At 39.2% G+C, this 23,272-nt stretch overlaps 2 protein-coding genes across 2 annotated transcripts in view; both read left to right on the top strand.

Annotated features, from left to right (window-relative positions):
* cdk18 (cyclin dependent kinase 18) overlaps positions 1–5,554 on the top strand; it is a 43,187-nt gene extending 37,633 nt beyond the window's left edge. Inside the window, exons 13-16 of the mRNA XM_032550471.1 lie at positions 422–464; positions 556–646; positions 766–843; positions 1,719–5,554. Coding sequence (XP_032406362.1) covers positions 422–464; positions 556–646; positions 766–843; positions 1,719–1,753 — 247 coding nt within the window. The 3' untranslated portion in view covers positions 1,754–5,554. The remainder of the gene's footprint in view (positions 1–421; positions 465–555; positions 647–765; positions 844–1,718) is intronic.
* A 3,138-nt stretch (positions 5,555–8,692) lies between these two features.
* Positions 8,693–22,513, top strand: mfsd4aa (major facilitator superfamily domain containing 4Aa). Its single transcript, XM_032550468.1, has 10 exons — positions 8,693–9,116; positions 11,913–12,111; positions 14,467–14,718; positions 16,724–16,853; positions 17,428–17,543; positions 18,415–18,588; positions 19,603–19,750; positions 19,839–19,909; positions 20,934–21,054; positions 21,938–22,513. The coding sequence occupies exons 1-10, from the start codon at positions 8,884–8,886 to the stop codon at positions 21,988–21,990; spliced, it is 1,497 nt and encodes a 498-aa protein (XP_032406359.1). The 5' UTR covers positions 8,693–8,883; the 3' UTR covers positions 21,991–22,513.
* The last annotated feature ends 759 nt before the right edge of the window (positions 22,514–23,272 follow it).

Raw genomic sequence — 23,272 nt, 5'->3', positions numbered from 1 at the left:
TTTTAAAGAGACAGAGGCCCAATTTGAAGGCATTAAATATTGAAGTCCAGTTTCTTTTAAGATAATTTATAGCAACTGAAGATGACATATTTACTTGATTGAGCTATAAAATGGCACTATGTGCCTGGAAAATACTTTATACTGCCCCTTTAAATATAATCTGACATGATTGATTTATACATTTTTGTTTTAGGATGATAGGAAATCCATTGAGAATGGATTTGTTTTAGTTCTTTTTCATACTTTGATGTTTAGTTCACCAAAAAGCAATCTACAAGGGAACAAATACTTTTTAATGGAATTAAAAAATTATTTTTAATGGAAAAGAATTTTTCCATTAATGTTCAATAAACATGAACAATTCCAATTGTTCATGTTTATTGAACAAGTGAAGTTTTAAGCTGTCTAACACTTTGCTCAGGTTGGACACGGAGGGAATTGATCTGCTGTCAGCTTTCCTGCTGGTACGACACCAAAGCCCATTTATATGAATCCTAATCTTACCTGCTAATTCACTGAGGTTCTAACAAGCTCTTTCTGCACGGCGTGTGACAGTATGACACCAGGACCAGAATCTCGTCTGAAGCGGCTCTACGCCACGCCTACTTCCTGAGTTTGGGGGATGCCATACATCATCTTGCTGACAGTAAGATATGGTTGCTTCCATTGAGATGCTCCATTATAAACCCAGCTGTATGATTTTTATACGTGGTATCAACGCAACTACAAGCTCCACACATACTCCGTTTCCTGTCTTTGCTCCAGCTGCTTCAGTGTTCTCTCTCGGAGAGCTGCTGCTCCAGAAAGATCCAGGCCATCGTAGCTCAGTATTCCAGCCTTTAGGTAAGAAAAGAGCCAGACATTACCTTACCCAGAGCCATATCACAGATAATGGAAGGCAATTGTTTTGTTCCTGTGTATTTTGGGGTTTTCTGAGGACAGAAACTAATCTGATTTTCACTGGGTTCTAAAATGATTTGAAACAAACATCAGCAACTGATCGTCATTTAAGAATTTTGCTGGGATTTGAGAAACTGCCAATGGAACTAGTTTTTTTTTGTTTTTTTTTTAACAAATACTGAGAAATTACTGACTTGTAACAAACTCCTAATATCTTGCTGAAAAGTTGTTAGTAAGTTAGTTTGTCTTATTTCAACTGTACCAAGATATTTGCACTATAAGCTAGACTAAAACTAACTGCTAAGACTTTGTGTTTTTGCAGTGAATAAACTGAAGCCATGTTATAGTGGGTCAAAAGTTCTTCATATCAAGATACTGTATGTAAGACTGATAAAGTCAGACAAAAAAAACAAGCTATGCACTGTTATCATAGGGTGTACTGCTTTTCAAACAACTTTTTTGTCTTCAGTTTATTTTTTTAATTCTTTTTTTCACTTGGGGATGGACTAATATAGTTTTAGATAAAGATAAAAAACATTTTCATTGTTAACTAGATGTAGGTATTTTGAAAAGAGTATCATTATGCTTGTACTTCACCACTGTGCTCTTCTTTGTGTTGGCCTATAAAATCACAGGAAAACACTTATTAGCATGTATTTAATACCATAGTTTGTAACTTTGTAACTGAAATGTAACACATTTATGACTAAAATGTAAAAAATGAATCTTTTTTCAGTGAACCGACACTGTGAAACATCTAGGGGGAAAATCATTGAAATTTATTTCTTCATTATGAACTGTAATGTAATCCTGTTCAGGCCGAGGAAAGAATCGAAGACAAAGCATCTTCTAGGAGACGCAGAGAAGAAGAAGAAGAAGGAAGACATGAATGGAGAGAAGCTGCCTTTCAAATCCAGATCATCAAGGCCAACTAAAGCTCAACACATTGAGCAAACATCCTCAGCAACCTTACACACACACACATACACCCACACACACACACACACACGCACACGCACACACATGCATAGCATCACAAAGACAGCTTTTTCACTCATTGCCATGGCAGCTGAACTTGAAGGCCCATCCTCTTTCTGAAGATAAAAATGTTCTGCACTTAAACAGACCTTATTCAATCTTCTTCCAAACACACACACACCAACACAGACACACACACTTGCAGCACATAAATCCTGAACACTTTTGCACTACAAGAAACGCTGCACATATCAGAGTAATTTGTTTCCCCCCCTTTGATGCCTCAGACAAAAAAGGGACTGTATAATAATTAGCTTTGAAAACTGAAAAATTGAACAAAGTCGATCATTTTTGCTATTCTTGACTAGTCAAATTCTAAAGCCTGCTTGTAGTTTTTACAAAAAAGACTGAAGCATACCAGCAAGTTGTGTTCTCTGAGTGAGGTCTCCTTAGTGTCAGTCCAGTTTGGTGGCTCCTCCACCCCTCTGACTCCCATTCATCCTTTCTTCTACTCATCTTCCACAAGCTCTGCCTCTGCCTTTCTGCCTCCTGTTGGACCGCTGTCCCTCTGCTGTCCTCCTAATCTAGAATAGAAATGTTAGAACATTGTACAACAAATACAGTATATTATATTTTTTGTACAAATACAGAAAAAATGCTTAACTGTCAATTTGTATACATGCTAATGTTAGCATATTAGCATGTTAATACAAAGCAAACAATATGTGAGCTAACATTTAACCTGGTTGGGCCTGACCACTGAGCCCAGTATCAAAAATCTGACCTTTTTCTGGACACTGAATGTTACCATGCCTAATAAAGCTGCTGTAGGTGTGTGTGTGTGTGTGGGTGTGTGGGGGTGTGTGTGTGTGTGTGTGGATGCTGTTGCTGTGTGAAGAGAAGACTCAAAGTTAGCTTTTTCTGCAGCAGCGAGACATTTAAACAGAAATTGGAGCTAGCACAGAACTCTGAGAAGGTACTTAAAACAAAACCAGGTTTTCTGCTGTATCAAGAGAGAAAGATTTCTTCAGCAGAAAACAGGAAGGACGAAAGGAGCCATCTGTGTTCTATCTGATGGGGGGGGAAAAAACTACTTTTCAGGGACATGTTTGTCTCATTTCTGAATGAGGTCTTTGGAAATGTGACCAAAAAAACAAACTAATAAGCTTCAAGATGTATTTAGTGAGCCTATGAATAAAAATGTATCAATGCCACGATGCTGTTGATTTGCGTGTGGTTTTCCTTGGAGACACAGCTTTTGTCTGATGGGTAACAACTACCACATGTATTTCACTTAAATCATTAGTGTTTATCCAGAGAGAGAGAGGGCGGAAAGGCAGAGAGAACTTGTGGAAAATAAGCCAACTCAGATATTGAAGATAAGACACAGTTTTATTGACTTGTGTAGAAGTTGCATCTTGTCCAGAGGAATCCTCAGCAGTTCAGCTTTCGCTGCCGTAGCTCTGAAGCTGTATACACGGGCATGAGGGCAGTCCTGACGATAAACACTTAGCATTCCGTCTTACCTCTGCTGACTATCTTCCACCTTTCCACGAAATCTGACCCTTTTGTGAATAATAATCTCAACAGATAAGAACCAACTCAGAAGGAGAAACTTGCCTTGTTACAGAACCCCCACTCCGGGCATTTTCACCTTTACAGTGTTAACAGCTGAATTTGAAGTTGCCTTAGTGAGCTGTGCATGATGCGTTGGCTTGTGAAGAGTCTATAATTGATCTAGTGTAGCCAATGTTTTGGGAAACCTTTACTTTGTGTCTGTAAATATTTTAGTCTCCTTTTTGCACAAACCAAAAGTGTCCTCTAAAGCCTGCTCCCTTCCCTTTAGTCCGTCTGTCCTTACACTGTTCCTAAATATGACCTGCTGACTTTCTCAGACTCCTTGCTCTGTGTCCAGCACAGTGAGAAAGGGAGTCATACAGTTGTTTTTTTACGCAATGTGCATTAAATAGGATTCACTCTCCTGATGTATTTCACAGCTACAGCCTAGGCAGTTTTTAGCTGAAGATATGTAAAAATCATTAGCTTAAAAAAAAATAAAAATGAAGTAATTGTAAAGCAGAATTTTTGATGAGAACATGAAAAGTTGGTGACATTTTTAAATGTTTTTGAGTCATTATTCTATATTTACGTTGTAGATTTTAACCTACAGGTTAAATTTCTTAAGGTGGGAAACTGATTTAGGTTCATGATAAACGTGCAGCTGAAGAAATGAGCTGGAAAACATTTAAAAAACAGCTTGGCTTGCCAACTGTGTCTAATTAAAGGAACAGTCTGTAGGATTCAGTGCCATCTAGGGGAAATAATTGCCTTTGCCAAACAACAAAAACCTAAGCCCGTATTTTATTTATGTTTACTTGGTAGCTCAAAAAAGCCAGCCAGAACCTTTCTGGGAAAGAGCCGTGTTCTGTTGGTTTGGTACATAAAGAAAAGCAAAAAGGCGCCGACGTCCTGTATCTAAACAACTGAACAATAATAGATACTTGCTAAACAAAATCGCCAATCTGAGTTACACGCTTGAAAGCATGTCATACTGATGAAAAAACTTTTATTTTGAAGGTTACTGCTTCACACATCTTGCTAGCTTCTTGCTAGCTTGAATGAAGTAGCGAATGGAGAGAACGAGTACTTTAAAGTAGTTTAACAATCACTTCAGTGTACCTCAGACTATGAGTTTTTTCTATTATATTGAGAATTAATTACACAATAAACAAACAAACATCGGTATGCCAACCCAACAGAACACTGGCAATTGATCGAATGCCTGGTTTTCACTGAGCGGCGTGGTGCCCGGTCAGGTCGGCGCACTTTAGTACGCCGTGTCTGGTATCCATTTTAAAAGTGGTCAATATGAGCGACCCATACTGGACCACTGCTTCAGGACAATGGTACGATACGGTTAGGGAGGAGCTACTGCCGTCACACAACACAGTGCATTGACTGGGGGACAGAAAAATGGCTCCTTGTATGTGTCAGACCATAAAATATCATACCGAACTACACTGACCCGTGCCATACCATTTAGTGGAAGCAAGGCAAAAAGTGTATCCCAAAATACTACGCTTGGAACTTTGCATTACAGACGCAATGCTAAATGTTCAGCTTGCGCTTTACTTGTTTCTTTAGAATCAATTGTTGTGGAGTAAAGAAATGTTACCATTGGATTTGATCTGACTATGAAGGAAACAAAGCTGTGAACCAAATAATATTGCTTCTCTACAGCTTTTAATGAAGATTTGCTAAAACTAACCGACATCAGAGTCTTTAAGATCACACCAGAGAGGAAGTATTCCTGCAGACAAAGAGTCGTACGGCTCGTTTAAATACAGCAGACATGGCAGAACGTTGTCAGGATGCCGTCTTTGGACGATGAGTGCACAGAAAAAAAGCATATTGCCCCCATAAATGTCCTGTTTTAATTTCTTTGTCACACTTAAATGTTTCAGATCAAACACATTTAATATTTTGACAATAACCAAATTGAATTTTCAACTAATAATTAGATTTATTAAGATAAATAATTTCTTCCAAATAACCTGTGAAGAAGTATTTAGCCTCTTACAAAAAAATGTTCTTACTTGTTGAATAAATAACACAAAAGTCCCTCACACATCTACCAATAATATAAAATGGCATATTATGGCCACTGTAGACAGATTTAAAAAAATGAGTAAATTATCACAAAAAAGGTGATATTTTGAGATTTTATTAAAAAAAGAAATAAAGAAATTCCTGAGAGTTCCAAAAGTCAAAATTTTGTCAGAAAAAAAGAACTTTGAAAATTAGAGATCTCAAAAACCTTTCAGAAAAAAACAAGGAAATTTCTGAGCTTCAAAATTCTAAGATTTTCAACTTTTGGAAATGTTTTGAATTTCAAAAGTTGAAAAAGTTTCAAATTTCAGAGTGTTTTCTAGCAAATTTTCAACTTTTCAAGCTAATCAATCAAAAGATGTCAATGGAAATTTATTCCTCCTTTCTTTTTTTATATCGGCAATGGCCCTAACATGCTCTTGTACGTTCAGGATGATTGGAAAGATGCATTTCTATTTACACTGGTCATGATATTAAAAATCGTTTGAACATGTAAAACATTCAAGGGACTAAAAATCAAAAACAGAACTTATTGACAAAGGAGAAAACCGCTTTATCTTCCGGTCGTTTTAAGGAAAACGCTGAAGTCCCAGCATCCAGTCAAAGTATTAACAGCATGATTCACACCATTCTGTATCAAACACACTTTTCTACCTCTACACTTCAATAAAGAGAGAATGGTTTGTTTTTTACCATCTGTCCAGCTGTCAGTGAGTGAGACGGAAGACGAGTTCTGGTGAAGCTGCTGGAGCTTCAGGAGGATGTACAGTCTGGGACGGTCCACTTTCAAACTCCCCTTCCTTCCATGACAGAAACGTGTTACTGTATGTTTAGTTGTGTTAAATGAAGCTATTTTAAATACTGCCCTTGAAAAAGAGATCGTAATATATATATATATATGTATATGTATTTTGACAAATGTTTTAATCTATTTCAGTAAGTATTATGCTGTAAAAGATACAGAAAAGCAAACAATAGAGTTCTGTATTGAAAATAAAATAAGTAAAAACATACTGATGTCTAAATGTTTTATAAAAGATGAGTTTTAGCTTTTGTATGAGATGTGATATTTTGTGCAAATTGTCTATTCTGTTATAACGAGAAAATGAATGTACTGTGACTGTCAGACGGCCTAAAATTGACTGAATAAATAATTATTAAATAAATAAATTATTGATATCATTAAAAAAAAAACCTCGTGTATTTCTTCTTCCTTGTGCTTTTTGATAGTTGAATGTGTAGTTTTATGATGCTAGCCTGCTGTTTTTCATGACGTAATCACCGTTCATGTGAAAGGATGCAGTATCACAAATGAACAGAAGGTGGTACTGTTGGACAACTATATCTGAGCAATGAACATTTCTTAACTCTTGGCAAATGCACTGGGTTTTTTTGTTTTTGTTTGTTTGTTGTTGTTTTTTTAAGTTGTTATGGAGAATACCAAACTATTGAACAACCTGCATCTCAAAATGTGAGCTGAAAAGTACTGGGATAAAAGCTAATAGACAGTAGAAAATTATAAAACATCACTACATTGACTCCAAGTGTCACAATACATCTTTTCGTCCTAAAGTTATAAATTGTGTGGAAAAATTGTCCCCCAGCAACACTAATTACAGCACAAGCACTAATAACTGGGACAAATTTTTGAAAAGCTATAATGGAATCTTTCAATAAATCTTGAAAATGTACTAATCATCATTTTCAGTCAGACTACACAGTTCCTTGGATGAGTAAACATTAGAGGAAAATGCTTGAATCATAAGCTAAGCTAATTATTGATGTGTCTGCACACATGCAACAGCAGCGCATGTCAATGCAACCTGATGCAATCTGCTTGACAACGTTATCAACCAACTTGAATAATGAACTGCCCTTAATGTACTGATCAATTGGAATTTATGACAGAACCGAAATAATTTTTTTTTGGTTCCTTAAGTAAAAGTACCTTAAGACCTTAAAGGGGTCTTAAGGTCCTTAAAGGGGTCTTAAGGTCCTTAAAGGGGTCTTAAGGTACTTTTTTATAAAGTACCTTTAGACGTGCTGTGAATTGACACTGTAGAAATAAACTGAATTGAATAAAACTAGATTATTTAGCTTGATGGTGCTATCCTTCATTATATCTCTTTCACACAGTACAAACACACAAAATGTTGGAATGAAAACTGAAACAGTTAGTGTTTAACATAACCTTCACAGATCTGTGATGTTACTCTGTGTGGCTCCGGTGAAATTTCTTAGGAAATGAATGTGGATCATTTTTGACCCACTTATGAAAGCTCACGGCAGTAACGTAAAAAAGTTTATTTTGGAAAATATGTTGGAGGTAATTTTAATTAGATTTTAATTGAATTTTAAATGGCACCCTAGAACTGCTACCTGATAGCGTTCTAGTTACGCAATCAGAATTTAATCATGGAGACGCCCATAAGCATCGTTTGCAAACATTGTTTAAGCAAACACCACCTTTAATTTGTTCAGTTTATATTTACATGAGCAACATTTAACATTGATTTTTAGACACACGCTTACTTGTCTTTCTTATAAAATATATATATTTTTTTCCCGCCACTGCTTCTGTGCGGAGCGGCCATTTTGAAACGCGAAGTCCATTTCAATATGCGCTGTTACAAGTCGTAACTGTGGTTAAAACTTGTCAGAGGTACTCCCAGTTTCCCAGTGGGAAACTTCGCAGACCGCTCTAATTGGCAGAATAGAATTTCCCAGTTCCGAGTGCAACTGGAACGCAGCATCAGTGTTGTGCCGCTAACGAGCCATCATTTGATCCACCTGTGTTGAACTACTAACATGCACGAGGACTGACTATGGCCACCCACGAGCTCGTTACCCACCTCTAACACCAAGAATGTGGTGTTCACCTTCAGCGGTAAGGGCAACAAAACACACTGGCAGTATGATTGAACACTATAAAATCAAAATGTATGGGGGGGGGAAGTCAATGAATCTACAAGAATAACGAATTCCTGACAGCTATTTGACCATATTATGCTAGTTCCCCTCTCCCCGTCCCCCTCCCCCACTTCTCTTTTGTATATTCGTGTTAACGTCACTTTTTGATCCCACAGGTCGACCCTTTTCCCTCCACGTGAGCGGGAACTCGCTTCCTCGTGCTCGTCATCACTATCAGCTGGACAAGCCACCGGCAAAGTGGTAACGAGCAGACCCAAATGTTGAAGAGGGGGCTGTACCTCCACGCAGAATTAGCCAATCAGCATCACATCCGTCGATCGGATTAAATGAAGCTCAACTTTTTTTCCCCCCCCTCAACACTTATTAAGTTCTGTTTACTTTGTGTGTCCGCTCCCAGTCCAGCCAGCAGAAGCAAACCAACCGCAGGCGGCCGAGAGGAGTTCGGTCTGCTCTCAAGGAGCCACCATGAGGCTGCTGGACCAGCGGATCTGGTTGCTATTCAGGCGTCACTTGCTGCAAACTCTCACCTACTGGAGCGTGTTCTTCAGCTTCGGCCTGTGCATCGCTTTCCTGGGGCCCACCATCCTGGACCTGCGGTGCCAGACCCAGTCCACCTTGCAGCAGATCACCTGGGTCTTCTTCTCGCAGCAGTTCTTTCTGCTCGTGGGTAGCAGTGTGGGCGGACTGTTCAAGAAAACGTGAGAGAAATATGTTCTTAAAAGTTTTAGTGGGGGAGCCTGTAAGTTTGATCCTGCTAAAATCGTCATTGTTTTATCGTTATTACATTGACAGCTTATAGTAAAGAGATTTTTTAAACATATATTTAATTTAAAAATATCAGTTAATTTAAAAAGTTGACTATCTTTAATCTATGATATCTTAGTATGCAGACAAAACCTTTTTCTTAAAGTGTTCTAGAGCATTCTGAAGAAACTAAGGGCCTGTCCAGAATGACTTCATGGCATTCTGGCAAAAGCAAATTACATACTACTACTAATAAAACTAAGAAATAAATAAATGTTTTAATTGCATAGATTATTCCAAAAAGAGAAATGGAGTATGCTTCATATTAGATGTGTCAGTGGGCCCAGTAAATTCTAACAGGGATGGCCAGACAAGGCCAGTAAAAAATTTAGGGAAAAAAAATCCATGTATATTTTATAAATTTATTTGGATTTGATTGAATAAAATGACTCGGTACCTTTCTATGTCCTGAACATGATACTTTGTGGAGGTCGGTGACATGGCCAACATTTTTCAAGATGGCCCACCTTGACCCCCCCCCCGAACCCCACCCTTACGGGTGCCTCTAAGATAAATTAAGGAAGTTTTAAGGCTTAGTGGGTAAAAAAACAACAACTTTAGTTTAGAAGTTTTGTCAAAATTCATGCGCCCCTTCTGTCTGACAGTTCTTCTCATTTGACTGGCAAATGTCCAGCATTCAGATAACACCTGCTTGTCTCGGTGCAATGTCCGAAATGTGACGACACACACGCGTGAATTAAGATGGATGTTTCTTGAGGAAATCCCCGTCTGAAAAAGAAAACAAACAAATCAGAAATAGATAAACAGTAAATAATTTCTCTGTGTTTCTGTGTGGCAGATGGTTTTTAAAGGGAGGGACAGCAGCGCCGATCAGGAAATGGACACCAAGATGTCTGATGTTCGGTAATGTGGGCAGGATGTGTCTTAAATCAAACAGTGGAGTACTCGGCTGTTTGTAATCCATAACAAATAAAGTGATAGAGTACATAAACAGTGAAAACACATTTTCAAGATAAAATGACTTAGCAATGCAGTTCAGATTCAATTCAGAAATACTTTATCAACCTCAAAGGGAAACTAAATAATGACAAGTTGAGCTGCTTGTTCTCCCTGCTCATGTCGGGTAACTTGGAGATTCTAAACTGCAAATATATCCATTGGACAGTTTCACTATCCACACACTATAACCATAAGCATCAACATAACGAGACTTTAAGTGACATACAGAGAAAATTGTAGCAGGTTTTCAACATTTGATTTTGCAAATTAAAATCTGAAAATCGTGGTTTGTTTATGGATGGGCCTGTCACCTGTGATGGAAGAATTACAATAAGGTCACGATTTCCACGACACACCATAACCAATTTTGCTGGTCAGCAAATTGTCCCACAAGTGATTTGGCAGAAATAATAATATTGCTGTATTGAACATTTTCAAGTAATTTAACGGTAATGCGAGTTCGCCCTCTGACAAAGTTGCGCCAACTTAAAATGTTCACATCAGTAGGACAGGAAGCTGCGTTGGTAGATGTTAGCAGTTTTATGTTTAGCAGAACAACACTGCTGCTCCTCTGTGGGGTTTCCTTGTTTGAACCTGTAGGTCCTGCAACCATTAAACAATTCCGCTTGTTTGAATTAGTTTTACATTGTAGTTTTAAGGACGTCATCGCACCAGTCTCTAGTGGCTGTTAATGTGATGATGTTCCAGGTTTGATGTGAAGCTCACTGATGTTGAATATAATTTATCAGGAACAGCCTAAAGAGGAAAGGGGAACGTTGGCAGGGATGGCTGAGTACACAAGGTAAAGATTAAATAGAAGCAGCAGTGAGGCTGCAGGGCTGTGATAAACTGACTGGGTAAATACAAGTTAGTGGAACATCAAGGTGACTTTACTGGAACTGTACAAGGCTGTCCTGTTTAAACTGCGAGCACAGAGTGCTTTATCCCAGTAAGTCTGTAAAAATTTTAAAACTCCTGCCTGAAAAGTTAGGGATGTTATAGTGCAGTCTGCACAGTTCATCCAGAAAGTGTTCACATTTTACTGTTCCAAGTCGTTTTAAATCAATCTCTTTCCTCAAAATTCAATGCACAGATACGCCATGATGACAATGTGAAGACATTTTTGTGAGTTTGTGTGTATTCACAGCCTTGTAGAAATATTCAGGTATGCAGCTCAGTTTTATTTTCTCTAAATGTTTTTTTGTGCCATTTGCGGATCTGCCTCCAACTGGATCACAGTTACTGGGTGTGACATCATTCCCAGCTCTGAGGTCTGACTTTGCCGGTAAATGATCGCAGGGTGTTCTGCTACTTGGCAAATAAAACGATGAAAAGTCTGCAAAAGAAGGAATATGAGGAGAAGTGTGTTGATCCTACAGTTATATGAAGCTGATTGGAAGAGCATAAAAACTGAATGCTACCTTTCCACTCAATCCATTTTATTCTAATTCAGGTTGGATATGATCACAGTTTTAACACATTTGGTAATAAAAAGTTCTGAAAAGAAGCCCAAGTCACTGATTTTTGCAGCACTCCCCCCTACAGAGGAAGCACAGGAGACATAGTTAATGGCAGCAGCTGAGTTAGTGGCTTCATGTAGGAAATAAACCCAGTTAGTCAGAGAAACCTGACCAGTATTACTATCCATGGGTTGAAACACAGAACTCAAAGTTAACTCGGAACACCAGTAGAATGCTTGCTAACCTGTTGGCCTGTGTGTGTTCCTCCAGCCTGCTGTCCTCCCTGTCGGCCCTCTTCGCCTCGACGCTCATCATCTCCCTCGTTTTTGCCATCATACCGCTGTGTCACCGTGTGATCCTGCTGTCCGTCGCCATGGGAGTGGCGGGAGCCGCCATGGGTGTCATAGACACCATCGGGAACCTGCAGCTGGTGAGGCTCTACCAGAAGGACTCTGCCGTCTTCCTGCAGGTCAGTCAGATTTGTTGGGCCCCATCTGCCGAGTCATGAAATCACACTTTACTCAGCTACTATGTATTTATTATGGCAGAAATAAATGTCATTAATACATTTTATACAATAATTGTTATTTGTAATGCTACATCCAGCCTAATTCTAAAAAAAGAATAAGACAACAGTACCTTGCTAAGTATTCATACCCCTTGAACCTTAACGTTTTGTCATGTTACAAACCCAAACTTTAATGGACCCTTTGGGGTTTTATGCGACAGACCAACACGAAGTAGGACATGGATTTATCCTCACTGTGGTTTGTGGTTTAAGCCCCTCTGATTGAAAATGTTCTACAGTCTAATATTTATATAAAACAGCAGAAGTCCCAGCTCAGTGTCGGCGCCTATCAACATCCATTTTTACGCTTCACCACCGATTGTTAATTGAATGTAGGTTTGGACTTTGACTGGGCCATTCCAAACCAGTGGTTCTCAACTGGTCAAGGGTCAGAACCCACTGTCAGCCTTTACTGAAGAACTGGAACCAAAGTGAAGAAATGTCATAATCACTCATCAGAACAATCGGTTGCGTTTCCGTCATCATTAATAGACTTGTTTGGTGTTTTCATGCATTACATACAATGGAATAACTCGATGTTTAAAATAAGAAAGAAACTTGGGTGGCTTTACCTGACGAGAACCTTTTTTGTCCACATACTAAACTAAAAATGTAATAAAATAAAATTCCAATTCAAGGACACAAGCTTCTGATTTTCTATCAGTAGGTAACACTGACCTCAGACATGAGAGGGAAGAGATTAGTGGAAGAACTAATTGTGTTTTTCCTGCGGATAAGAGTGAGAAAGTTGAGTTATTTCAAAGACTCTGATAATAATCTGAGGTCATGGTCAATCTCTAATCTTTTTCTGGGTTTTTAATTAAGTGGAACCATGCCAGAGAAGTTGCTCTGTCAGAGAAATATTCCTCCCACCAGTTACTGTTGAACAGTAGGAGGAATATTCACAGCCTCAGCTGTAATGAAAAGGTTTTTTTTAAATTCTAGTTCTGGACCAGCACTGAGCGAGGCTCAACTCTGGAAACTTCAGGTTCAGCTGCTAGAGAGGGAAAGTTCTTGACTTGCAGTTTTGTGACTTTTCAAACTGTAATCATAAATAAAGCCAGGTCATTGCTTTTAGAAAGGGAACACAACGAAACTGTAACAGCTTGTGCTTTGCAGTTAAGATAATTAAAGTGACTGTCTTACTGTGTAAAAGTAGAACTCCATGGATCACAGTTGTGACTACCTGGATTCATTGTTAGAGGCTTTAGTGATGAACGCAAACCTGAATGAAATTAAGTCTTAGTTTGATTTTATTGAATGTGATTATAATTATTCAGTTAGATCAGGTGAAGGTACAATCGGAAAATGCTTAACAGATATCCAAAAATACTTTTGCATGTTTTTAAAGTGCTTTTTTTTCAGCTTCAAATAGATGTCTAAAAGTAGGTGAATGTTTTTCTATGATCAAAATTACATTAGATACTTAAGTAAATAATAATGATAATAATCTATTTTACTCATCTAAAATGTTTGGAAGCTCATTTTTGCCATGGAAGAAAAAAAAGTCCAACAGAAAGTCATTATAAGAATAAAAGTAATATTTTCTACTTTCAAAGTCATGATTATGAAATATAAAGTCAGAATTATGTTTCAAAGTCATAAGTATGAGATTCAAAGTCGCACTGTTTCTCCAGGAGGCTTGCTTCAGTATCTCATAATTATGATTTTAAAACTCAAAATTCTGACTTTATGGCTTTTATTTCATTTTTTTTTTTTTTTATTTAGTTCATGGCGGAAATGGGCTTCCAAACATTTTAGATGTTTGGAAGCCTGATATAGGCTGATATAGGACATAGGTCCTATATCAGCCATGTTTTATTCTGGATAGAAAGAGTGCAGCTGAAAACCCTGAATGGGAAATCTGACAACGTTTATCCTGGAAAGAGACGATGGCGCTTTCTGGAATGTTGATTGTTTAAAGGAAGAACGACATTCTCTGTGCCTGAAATGTGCAGGTCCGGTAAGGTAGAATAGATTTATGGATTCCTAAAACACAGATCCAGTCTGGTCATGAAATATAAAATGGCCACCAAAATATTTTTTGAGATGTTTTGGTGGCATCTCAAAATCCCCCCAAAAAAGGTTTCTCCCCCTCCTGCTCCGTCATCTGGTCACCATTTGGCTGCTTCTTCTCAGATTTGAGAAGCAAGTAATTTAAATTTGTCCCCCAAAAAATTAAACCCATGTAGTATTTTTCCTCCACTTCAGTTAAGAACCACTTCATGTTGCCTCAGCCTTCATTCCTCCCATCAGGCTTTGCATTTCTTCATTGGCCTCGGAGCGTTGGTCAGCCCTCTGGTGGTTGACCCGTTCCTGGCAGAGGACAGCTGCGTCCTCTCATCCAACTGGACTGCCAACTCGTCCGGCTCGGACCTGGAACACCTACGGAACACCCTGGCCGGACACGGCGCCCCGCTGCACAATACCTCCCAGTACCCTCTGTACACGAAGGGCGTGGTCGTCACCAGGGTGTCGTACGCTTTCTGGATCATGGCTGTTATCAATGTGAGTTCATGTCACATTTCATGTGTTTATACAGTACAGACCAAAAGTTTGGACACACCTTTCTAATTCAATGGGTTTTCTTTATTTTCATGACTATTTATAAGGCAATAAATCCCACTTATTAACCTGACAGGGCACACCTATGAAGTGAAAACCATTTCAGGTGACTACCTCTTGAAGCTCATCAAGAAAATGCAGAGTGTGTGCAAAGCAGTAATCACAGCAAAATGTTGCTACTTTGAAGAAACTAGAATATAAGGGGTATTTTCAGTTGTTTTACACTTTTTTGTTTAGTGCATATTTCCACATGTGTTATTCATAGTTTTGATGCCTTCAGTGTGAATCTACAATGTCAATAGTCATGAAAATAAAGGAAACTCATTGAATTAGAAGGTGGGTCCAAACTTTTGGTCTGTACTGTATGTTTATACGTATTTTGTTATGTTTTTTTGGATTTCTGCAGATGACTGTAGTACCACAGAGATGATTATCATATTATACTGTCAGGGCATAATGACAATTTGAACAATTATTTAAAAAACTAATAATCTAAAAGTAACCTACAGCAGCTTTAGGTGGATTAAAAAAAAAGCTTAAATAAATTTCCACTTCCAGATTGGAACAAAATTGTCTCCATAGATGCAGAGAGAGAAGGAGGAAGTTCAGTTCTATCACCATAATCAACATCAGATCCCAGACTCTCTCTCTGCCCAGCTTTCTAGCCAGACAGGGACATGAAGGGGAGCGGCAAAAGCAAACTGCTGGATTAGCAGAGCTAGCTAACAACTGATGTCATCCATGAGTCATCATGAGAGTCATAAATGTTACTGTGGAACATGATCTCTGCTGCCTGGATGTAGAGCTGTTAGCATGTCATGACAGTCATGAGACAGTCAAACAGCAACAGTCTTCAGTCAGAGGCTTTTCCAGATTCGTTGCAAGACTGACTGCTACTGAAGAGCCTTTCTGCCTACAGCATCACCATCTACGACGACATGAGGCTCTCCCACATTTCATTTCCCTTTGGTATGAATGAAGTCTTCTTGAATTGGAGAAGACGTCAGATTCCCTTGAGTCTAAACAAACAGCTGCATGTCACAATCCAGCTGATATTAACATCTTCTGTTTTACTTTAACTAGCTAAAGGCAGCTTAGCTTAGCTTAGCTTCTGCCACCCTTTGGGTTTATTTACTTTTTAACACAAAGGTATGACATCTTTCTACTGCAGGTAAGAGGGTCTCTGCACTGATCACTTCTTTATTAAAACAGTTTAATTTGGGAAACGATTAAAATAAAAAGTGTGGTCATTTATTTTCCCAAACATGTAACAAAATGCTGTCCTGTCTCATGGGTCCTTTAAGGCGTGTCGTATGATTTTGCAAGCTGCATGAATCTTTACAGCCCTACAGATTAGAGACTTAACATACTGTAGCCTGAGTGCTTGATTCATACTGTAAGTCAATAAATTGCTCAAAGACAGAAATCAATGTGGAATTATGAAACAGCAGCAGCAACATTTCCACTGTTTAACACAGGATTGGAGCTAAACAGCTTGAAAGCAGCAGGATTCTCTTTGTGTCTTTTCTCTCTGCAAAACAGTCAAATTACAGTCAGTTTAATGAAGCACTGAACGGCAAAGTGGATTATTACATTAAGCATTTATCATAGCCTGGAAAACAACTCTGAGGAACACGGGACCAGAATGCTCAGGATTTGCTTCTTATCTCCACAGATTCACAGTAAGTTGTGTTGCTGTACAAAAAAACAGAAAGACCCAAGAAGGAATATAAATTACAGGTATACATTTTTGTCCTTCGTCACAACTGTGACCAGTTTGGTCCATCTGAACAGGACCTGAGGGGATGGACTCAACTTTTATGAGACGGAGCTCATGAGTGAAATCAGGTGACAGGAAGGAATCGTTTCTCATCATTAGAGTAAACAGCTGTGTGTGTGTGTGTGTGTGGGGGTGTGTGTGTGTGTGTGGGTGTGTCTGTGTGTGCAGCTCCCTGTCCCAGCAGCAGTCCTCGCATTGATGTTCCAGGAGAGACTGGTGCGGTGCTGCCGGAGCAGCCCCCCTCTGCTCAGCCAGAAGCCTGACATTAGTTCCCATCCCACCAAGGAGCAACAGCAAGGTGACGGCTGTTTTTATGCAATATTACAAATACACACAAATACAAGTAGACAAATAATTCCCTTTTTAAATAAAAAAAAAAAATCATTTTATTTTCTGAAATACAAAAACAGCATTCTTTTAGTGAATGCTTGATGAGTAATTGCAGCAAAGGTTGAATCTGCAGCTAAAAAAAGTTTTCTAACATCAACATGTACAAAGTTCAGTTCTACTGACTTGTAACTTTTTTTTACCCACGTGAAACAAAATCTCTGCCACGTGAAGAGTTCTTGATGGAACATATTTACTGACAGTTTTTTAAAATTATTATTTTAAATCCAAAATGCTTAGATTTCTTTGTACATTTGAGTCAATTCCTGTTCTGGCTATGGTGTCTTTTCAGTGAATGTTTTGTTTTTTTGAGTCTGTATACCTCAACTAACGATGAATTGATTCCTAATTTAGTTGATGACTATTTACTGAAATAGTCATCAATTACTAATACAATACAATCAATACAATCAATTAATCACGATTAATCGTTTCAGCCCTCGTATGTTGGTGAAGACAACAGATCTTCTTCCCTGTCTCTGCAGGACACGGGGGGCTACTGGACTGCTGCAGGCCCAGCAACCTGCAGGGCCACCCCGCTACCTTCTTCATCATTCACGCCCTGGGCGGAGCCATCGTCTTCATCACCGATGGAATTATAGTGAGCGCAAACAGAAACGCATGTTTTCTGTTGCCGATGTTCTGAAGCTGCTCAGTTAAACCAAAACTCTGCTGCAGTTACAGCTGCAGGTCCCTCTGTTCTTGGTTTCTCTACCATCAGGTTTCAAATCTTCCCAGCAACTCTCATTTGGATTCAGGTCTGAACTTTGACTGGACCAGTCTTTTCATTTCTAACATTTTACATTTAGTAAATAAGCAAACAAAACAACCACAACAACAAATAAAATGGACGTCGAAATCTCTGTAAACAAAATTGTCCTTCAAAAAAAGCACCAGACTGGAGCATCTCCTGAAGGCAGTGTGGGAAAGAGTAGGAGCTTCTTAAAGAGACAGAGGCCCGATTTCAAGGCTTCAGACTGCAAAGTCATGTTTTGTTTCAGTCATGTTTGATACAGACAGCATTTTTATAACAACTGAAGGTAACATAGTTACATCACTAAACTGCATACAGTATCTGCCTTTAATCATATTTTCAAATTTATTGAAAATAAATTACGGACAGTTTTTTTTTTTTTTTTTTTAACGGAGTGAATTGGAATTTATCATGACAATAAATCAAAATTCTTCCAAGAAATTTATCACGATAAATGATAAAGTGATACGATAAATGCCCACCTGGTCAGTGGAGTGGATTTTGTCTACTTAAAAATAAAACAAAGTTTCACTTTGTATCCTGTGAAACCTGCTGAAGTGAATGGTTGGTTGTCAGGTGAGCCATCTGAAGGCGGGTGAAAACCTTCAGAGCAGCCCAGCCTGGCCTCATTAATCCATGCTAACATTCCTGTATGCAGACACCAACTCCTCCTCCAGCGGCTCCGCTTCACCTGCTGCTCTCATGGTTTGTCCTGCAGGGCTGCTACGCCGGCTTCGTCTACACCTACGCCGTCTCCCCCCCTCTGCTCATGGGCTACAAGGCAGCCGGCTGTCTGGACAGCGTATTCTGGGCCTCCATCACGGCAGGAAGGCTGTGCTTCATCTTCTTCTCCTACCGATACGCAGCACCGGCTCTGCTCTCCGTTAGTCTGGTATGAGGCAGAGGTCTGGCATGCTGCTTGGAGTCAAATATTTGAAATGGGCGGGAATGTAAATGCCAGGATACAATGTGGGGGCTAAACTGTTTACACAAAGCCTGTGTGGCATTCTGATTCTGTTGTCTCTTTCATACCTGCTCAGAACATGAAGCAGGTCCACCGTCATACAGCGGCAGCTGCTGCTCGCAACTATTAGAGCTAGAAATGTTGGTAACACTTTATTTGATGGGGTGTAAGACTGACATGACACTGTCATAATCATGATATAACATCTGTTATGAACAAAAGTTGATCTAGATGTTGCATTGAAAGTCCAGTAAAAGTGCAGACTTTTCATTAAAGTGTCATTATTTACCGAATGTCACTTCATGACAGCAGTCAGACATTCATAAAGACTCCTTCATGTTCATCACATGTGTTATGTCATGTTTGATGGTGTCATGTCAGTCTTATGCACACCCCGTCAAATAAAGTGTTACCGAAACGTTCATATCAGTGAGACATGATACAGTCTCTAATTTCATAAAGGGCCATTCATCGTTGGGCTTTTTTGTTAAGACAAAACAGCACATGTCCATGTTCCCAGGAGAGGCTGTGTGTCGGAGCTTAGCTCCACCCACAGTGAAGTTAGCGTTCAGATTCAAACTGAGTCTGTAAACACTGAATATTCTCAGAAGAGGAACGTTTGATGAAAAGAACAAAAATAAACACCTGATTTACTGCAACTCCAAGCCGTTCACCACAGCATGTGTAACACCTTGTGGGGACCATTTTCCTGACATATACTACGTTGTGGGGACCCACTGCTCCTCATGGGGACCGAAGCCTGGCCCCCATGAGGGGAAACACTGTTTTGGGGTCAGGGGTTAGATTTAGGACTAAAGTCTGAATTGAGTTTTGGGTAGGGTTAGGTTTAGACTGTATAAATGAATGGAAGGCAATGGAAAGTTCCCACAGAGATAGTCATGCAAACATGTGTGTGTGTGTGTGTGTGTGTGTGTGTGTCAGGTGGGCGTCATCCTGGTCCAGCTCCTGCTCCTGATCTTCTACTCCAGCCATGTGTTTCTGTTCATAGCCAGCTGTGTGCTGGGCCTGTGCATCAGCAGCGTGTTCCCCTCCATGCTGGCCTTCACTGAGGACGTCCTGGACTACAAAGGTCACATGGCGCTCTGCTCCTCCATCACTTCATCTTACCTGTTGCTCCTGGTCTCCATGCCGACTTGTTTGTTTTCTGTGCGTCGAAGGCTCCGCCACAATCGTCCTGGTGACGAGCGCCAGCACAGGAGAGATGCTGCTGCAGCTGCTTGTGGGATCGGTGAGCATCGTCCCGTCTGGTTGTTGGAGATTCTGACCACATGAAACGTTACAGGAAATATTTGTCTGAAGCCGTTCCTTTCTAGCTGCGCTCCGGATTAATCATTTCAAATTGGATTTGAAGTGATGCATGTAAACTAAAGTAGAAGGAAAATCATTTGGATGAACAAAAAAGTAAAACGTGTGGTTCTCTGACGCTGTGCTTTGTAGAGGCAGGTTTTGCTGCAGTTCCAGCTGTGAGTCTTTAAGTTTTACATAATTCTGCTGTCTGGATTTTTTTTGCCCGTTCAGCTCAGGTTCAGCCAGCGTGGGTGGAGAGAGAGTCGCTGAACGTTTCCAAGTCTTGCCACAAACTCCCTCTTGAACTCTGGTCGGAACTTTGACTGGGCCGTTCCAACTCCTCTCCAGCCCTGTATGCTCAGTGTGCTGATACCTCAGCCGCTCACCATAAAAAAATTTCTGGAGAATAAACTGTCCCAGAAGTTATTGCGATAAACAATAATTTTGGTGTATTGAGACCAGTTTTTAAGTAATATATAGAAAATGGGATAAGAAAGCAAGTTTGCCCTCTCAAGGATCAATAAACTGTAATTTTTGCAAACAGTTCACACTGGAGGTAGAAGATATTTTAAATATCCAAAATAAGACACAAAATCCAAAACCAATAAGTGAAACGTTAATAAAAGCTCCACACAACAGAAACGGCAAATAAAATGGATTAGGAAGTCTCTGTAAACAAAACTCAGACTTAGTGATTGATGCCTTTCTTTGTTTTTTGTTTTTGATAGACCTCTAACTACGGATGCACCGACTGCTGGTTTCTGACAGTTGATTTTCCTTTTTCAATTTCAAACTTTTGTTGTTAAAAAACCCCATTGAAATCCTGATTTAATTTCATAGATTAGATTAGTTAAGCTATGTGAAGTAGCAGCAGTAAATGACCTCTACCCTGTTGTCCAAACCTTACAGCTGATGTTTGAGGGTTGGAGCTCAGGGTGTGTGTGTGTGTGTGTTGCTTTCTGTAGGTGATCCACAGTACAGGCAGCTATTCCTTCCTGTTGTGTACGACCATAACGTCCTTCATTGGCTTCTGTCTGTTCCTGCTGCTCCTCTACACCCACCGTGTTCACAGAAACCATCAGACAGGTAGATCCAGTCAAACACAGAGCCAACACTGCGCTGCACGTCCTCAAGCTCAGACACCAGCAATGGAGTCCTGGAGCCAGACTAAGATTTATCTTTTTAAATATGAGAATAAAGTCTTAATATTAGTAGAATTTTTTTAATGCGAGCAAAGCTGTAACAGTTAAAGATCTGAAGGGACCAGCTGGTCTAGTCTGGGATTCTCTCTTGGAAATTGACTCTGTGGTTTTTTTGCAGTCGTTTTAAAATCCTGCTACTGACAATTATTTGATGGTGATTTGTTAAAAGATTAAGTCCTTATTTGTAAAGCCGATTCCAAAGTGTAACTTCACAAGATGCTCAATGTTCCTCATTTAATTTTTTTTTTTTTTCCTGGAGGAATTCCCATAAAATGTCTCCTGCTATGCGACCTTACTCGGATATTATGACTTTACTCTCACATTATTACAACTTTATTCTCACTTTCTTATGATTTGTTTTCTTGTGCTTTTTTTTTTTTTTTTTTACCTTACTGTCGTACAGCAATACTCTTGTTTTATTCTCATGTCCTCTGATTTTATCACGATGTTGTCATTTGACTTTATTCTCATAATGTTATGACTTTACTGTTGAAACTTCTTAGCCTGGCTCTAACGCTCTGTGGTACTTTAGTGACAGAGATCAACATATTTGGCATCTGTTTTGCTCTGATGTTTTAGGGTTGGAGCTCGGGGTGTGTGGGTGTGTGTGTGTGTGTGGGTGTGGGTGGGTGGGTGTGTGTGTGTGTGTTGCTCCAACCAGCTTGGAAAAATATAGGAGCTATCCAGGAATCAACGATGCATGCATTCGTTTGAATCTAAGCGTCTAACCTTTGACTGAACTTCAGTTGCAAACGTTTGTCTTTCAGATTCGTCTCCATGTCTGGACATGAAGGATGAGCCGAAGAGCGGCGGCTCCTGATGTCCAGACGTCATGACAGCTGGACTGACTGCTTTAGTCTGAGGACGGTTCCTAAGCTCAGGGTTTCTGGGCTTGAGCCAGAATCAGAACCGCCATTCCACTGTAACATGGTACAACAAACACTTTCAACAGACACGTCAAACTTGATCAAACTGCTTTATTTAAAACCAAGGGAAACAAATTTTCCTCTTGCTGCTAATATGATATTGTTCTGTTTTCTATTGTTTTATTTTTTGCCATTTAGCCTTGAGGAAAAAGTAACAATTAAAACAGGAGTTGGTTTCATTTTTCAAGTGTTTATTTAGCAGAAATGTTTCTTTTCTTCTGCGGTATAAAAAGAAATATATCAGGTTGATGAAGACCTGCTGTCTTTCATGAGAGCAACAGAAAAGTGTAACAGCTTTATTTCAGCCAGCTGACTGGCAGGGCACAGCAACAGGCAGTGCTGGTTTCTTCTCACAGCGGTGTCCAAACCTTTTGTCACATTTCCCAAGATATAATAATAAAAAGAATCCTAAAATCACTGAAAAAGTTTGTATTTTTTTTTTATTTTTTACTGCTAGTCAATGAACAGAACTTCCAATACTTTAACTAAACAAATAATCAAATCAGTTTTCTTAAGAAACGCATAAATCACTGTAGATCCTATTGTTCTAGAACTGTCGCTCAAGCTGAGGGGTTCAATCTTTGGACAATTATTGCCTCTGGTTCATCAACATTGATGATGCGCAACTGTGGCAACAAGGAATTGTTTTACATCTGAGCCAACAACTGTCTTCATCCAGGACATGTTACAAAGATTTTTTTTTTTTTTTGTCCCTGGGTGTTGATCTGCTTGCAGCAAGCAGCTGTCTTCAGTCAGAGGCCTCCTCAGTCAGTCGTAAGACTGACTGCTGCTGGAGATCTGCATTAGCCCGAAGTACTAAAATATTTAATTTCCCTTTGGGATAAATGTTGTTGAATCAGAATATTGAAATAAATAGAAAACACTTTATTATGAGCATTAAGAAAAAGACTTTGCTCCCTTTTTTTTTTTTTTACTTGCTGTTTTGAGTCAACCTTAAAAAAATAATGAAAAGCAGATTTGGTTGCTTCAGTCGGCTTTTGAATTAAAGCCAGTGGATAAATGTTTCATTTACTGAGAAAATAGAGAATCCAAAAAGTGTTTAACAGACGAGTACTTTGTGTTTTGACAAAGTACTGTAAGAATTTAATTTGTCGCTAATAATTTAGCATTATTTGAAATAATTTGCATCAGCCACCTGTGTGAACTTGTGGACAC

Source organism: Xiphophorus hellerii, chromosome 20 (assembly GCF_003331165.1).
Source record: "Xiphophorus hellerii strain 12219 chromosome 20, Xiphophorus_hellerii-4.1, whole genome shotgun sequence".
Classification (NCBI taxonomy): Eukaryota; Metazoa; Chordata; class Actinopteri; order Cyprinodontiformes; family Poeciliidae; genus Xiphophorus; species Xiphophorus hellerii.
This window is presented reverse-complemented; position numbering and strand designations above follow the sequence as displayed.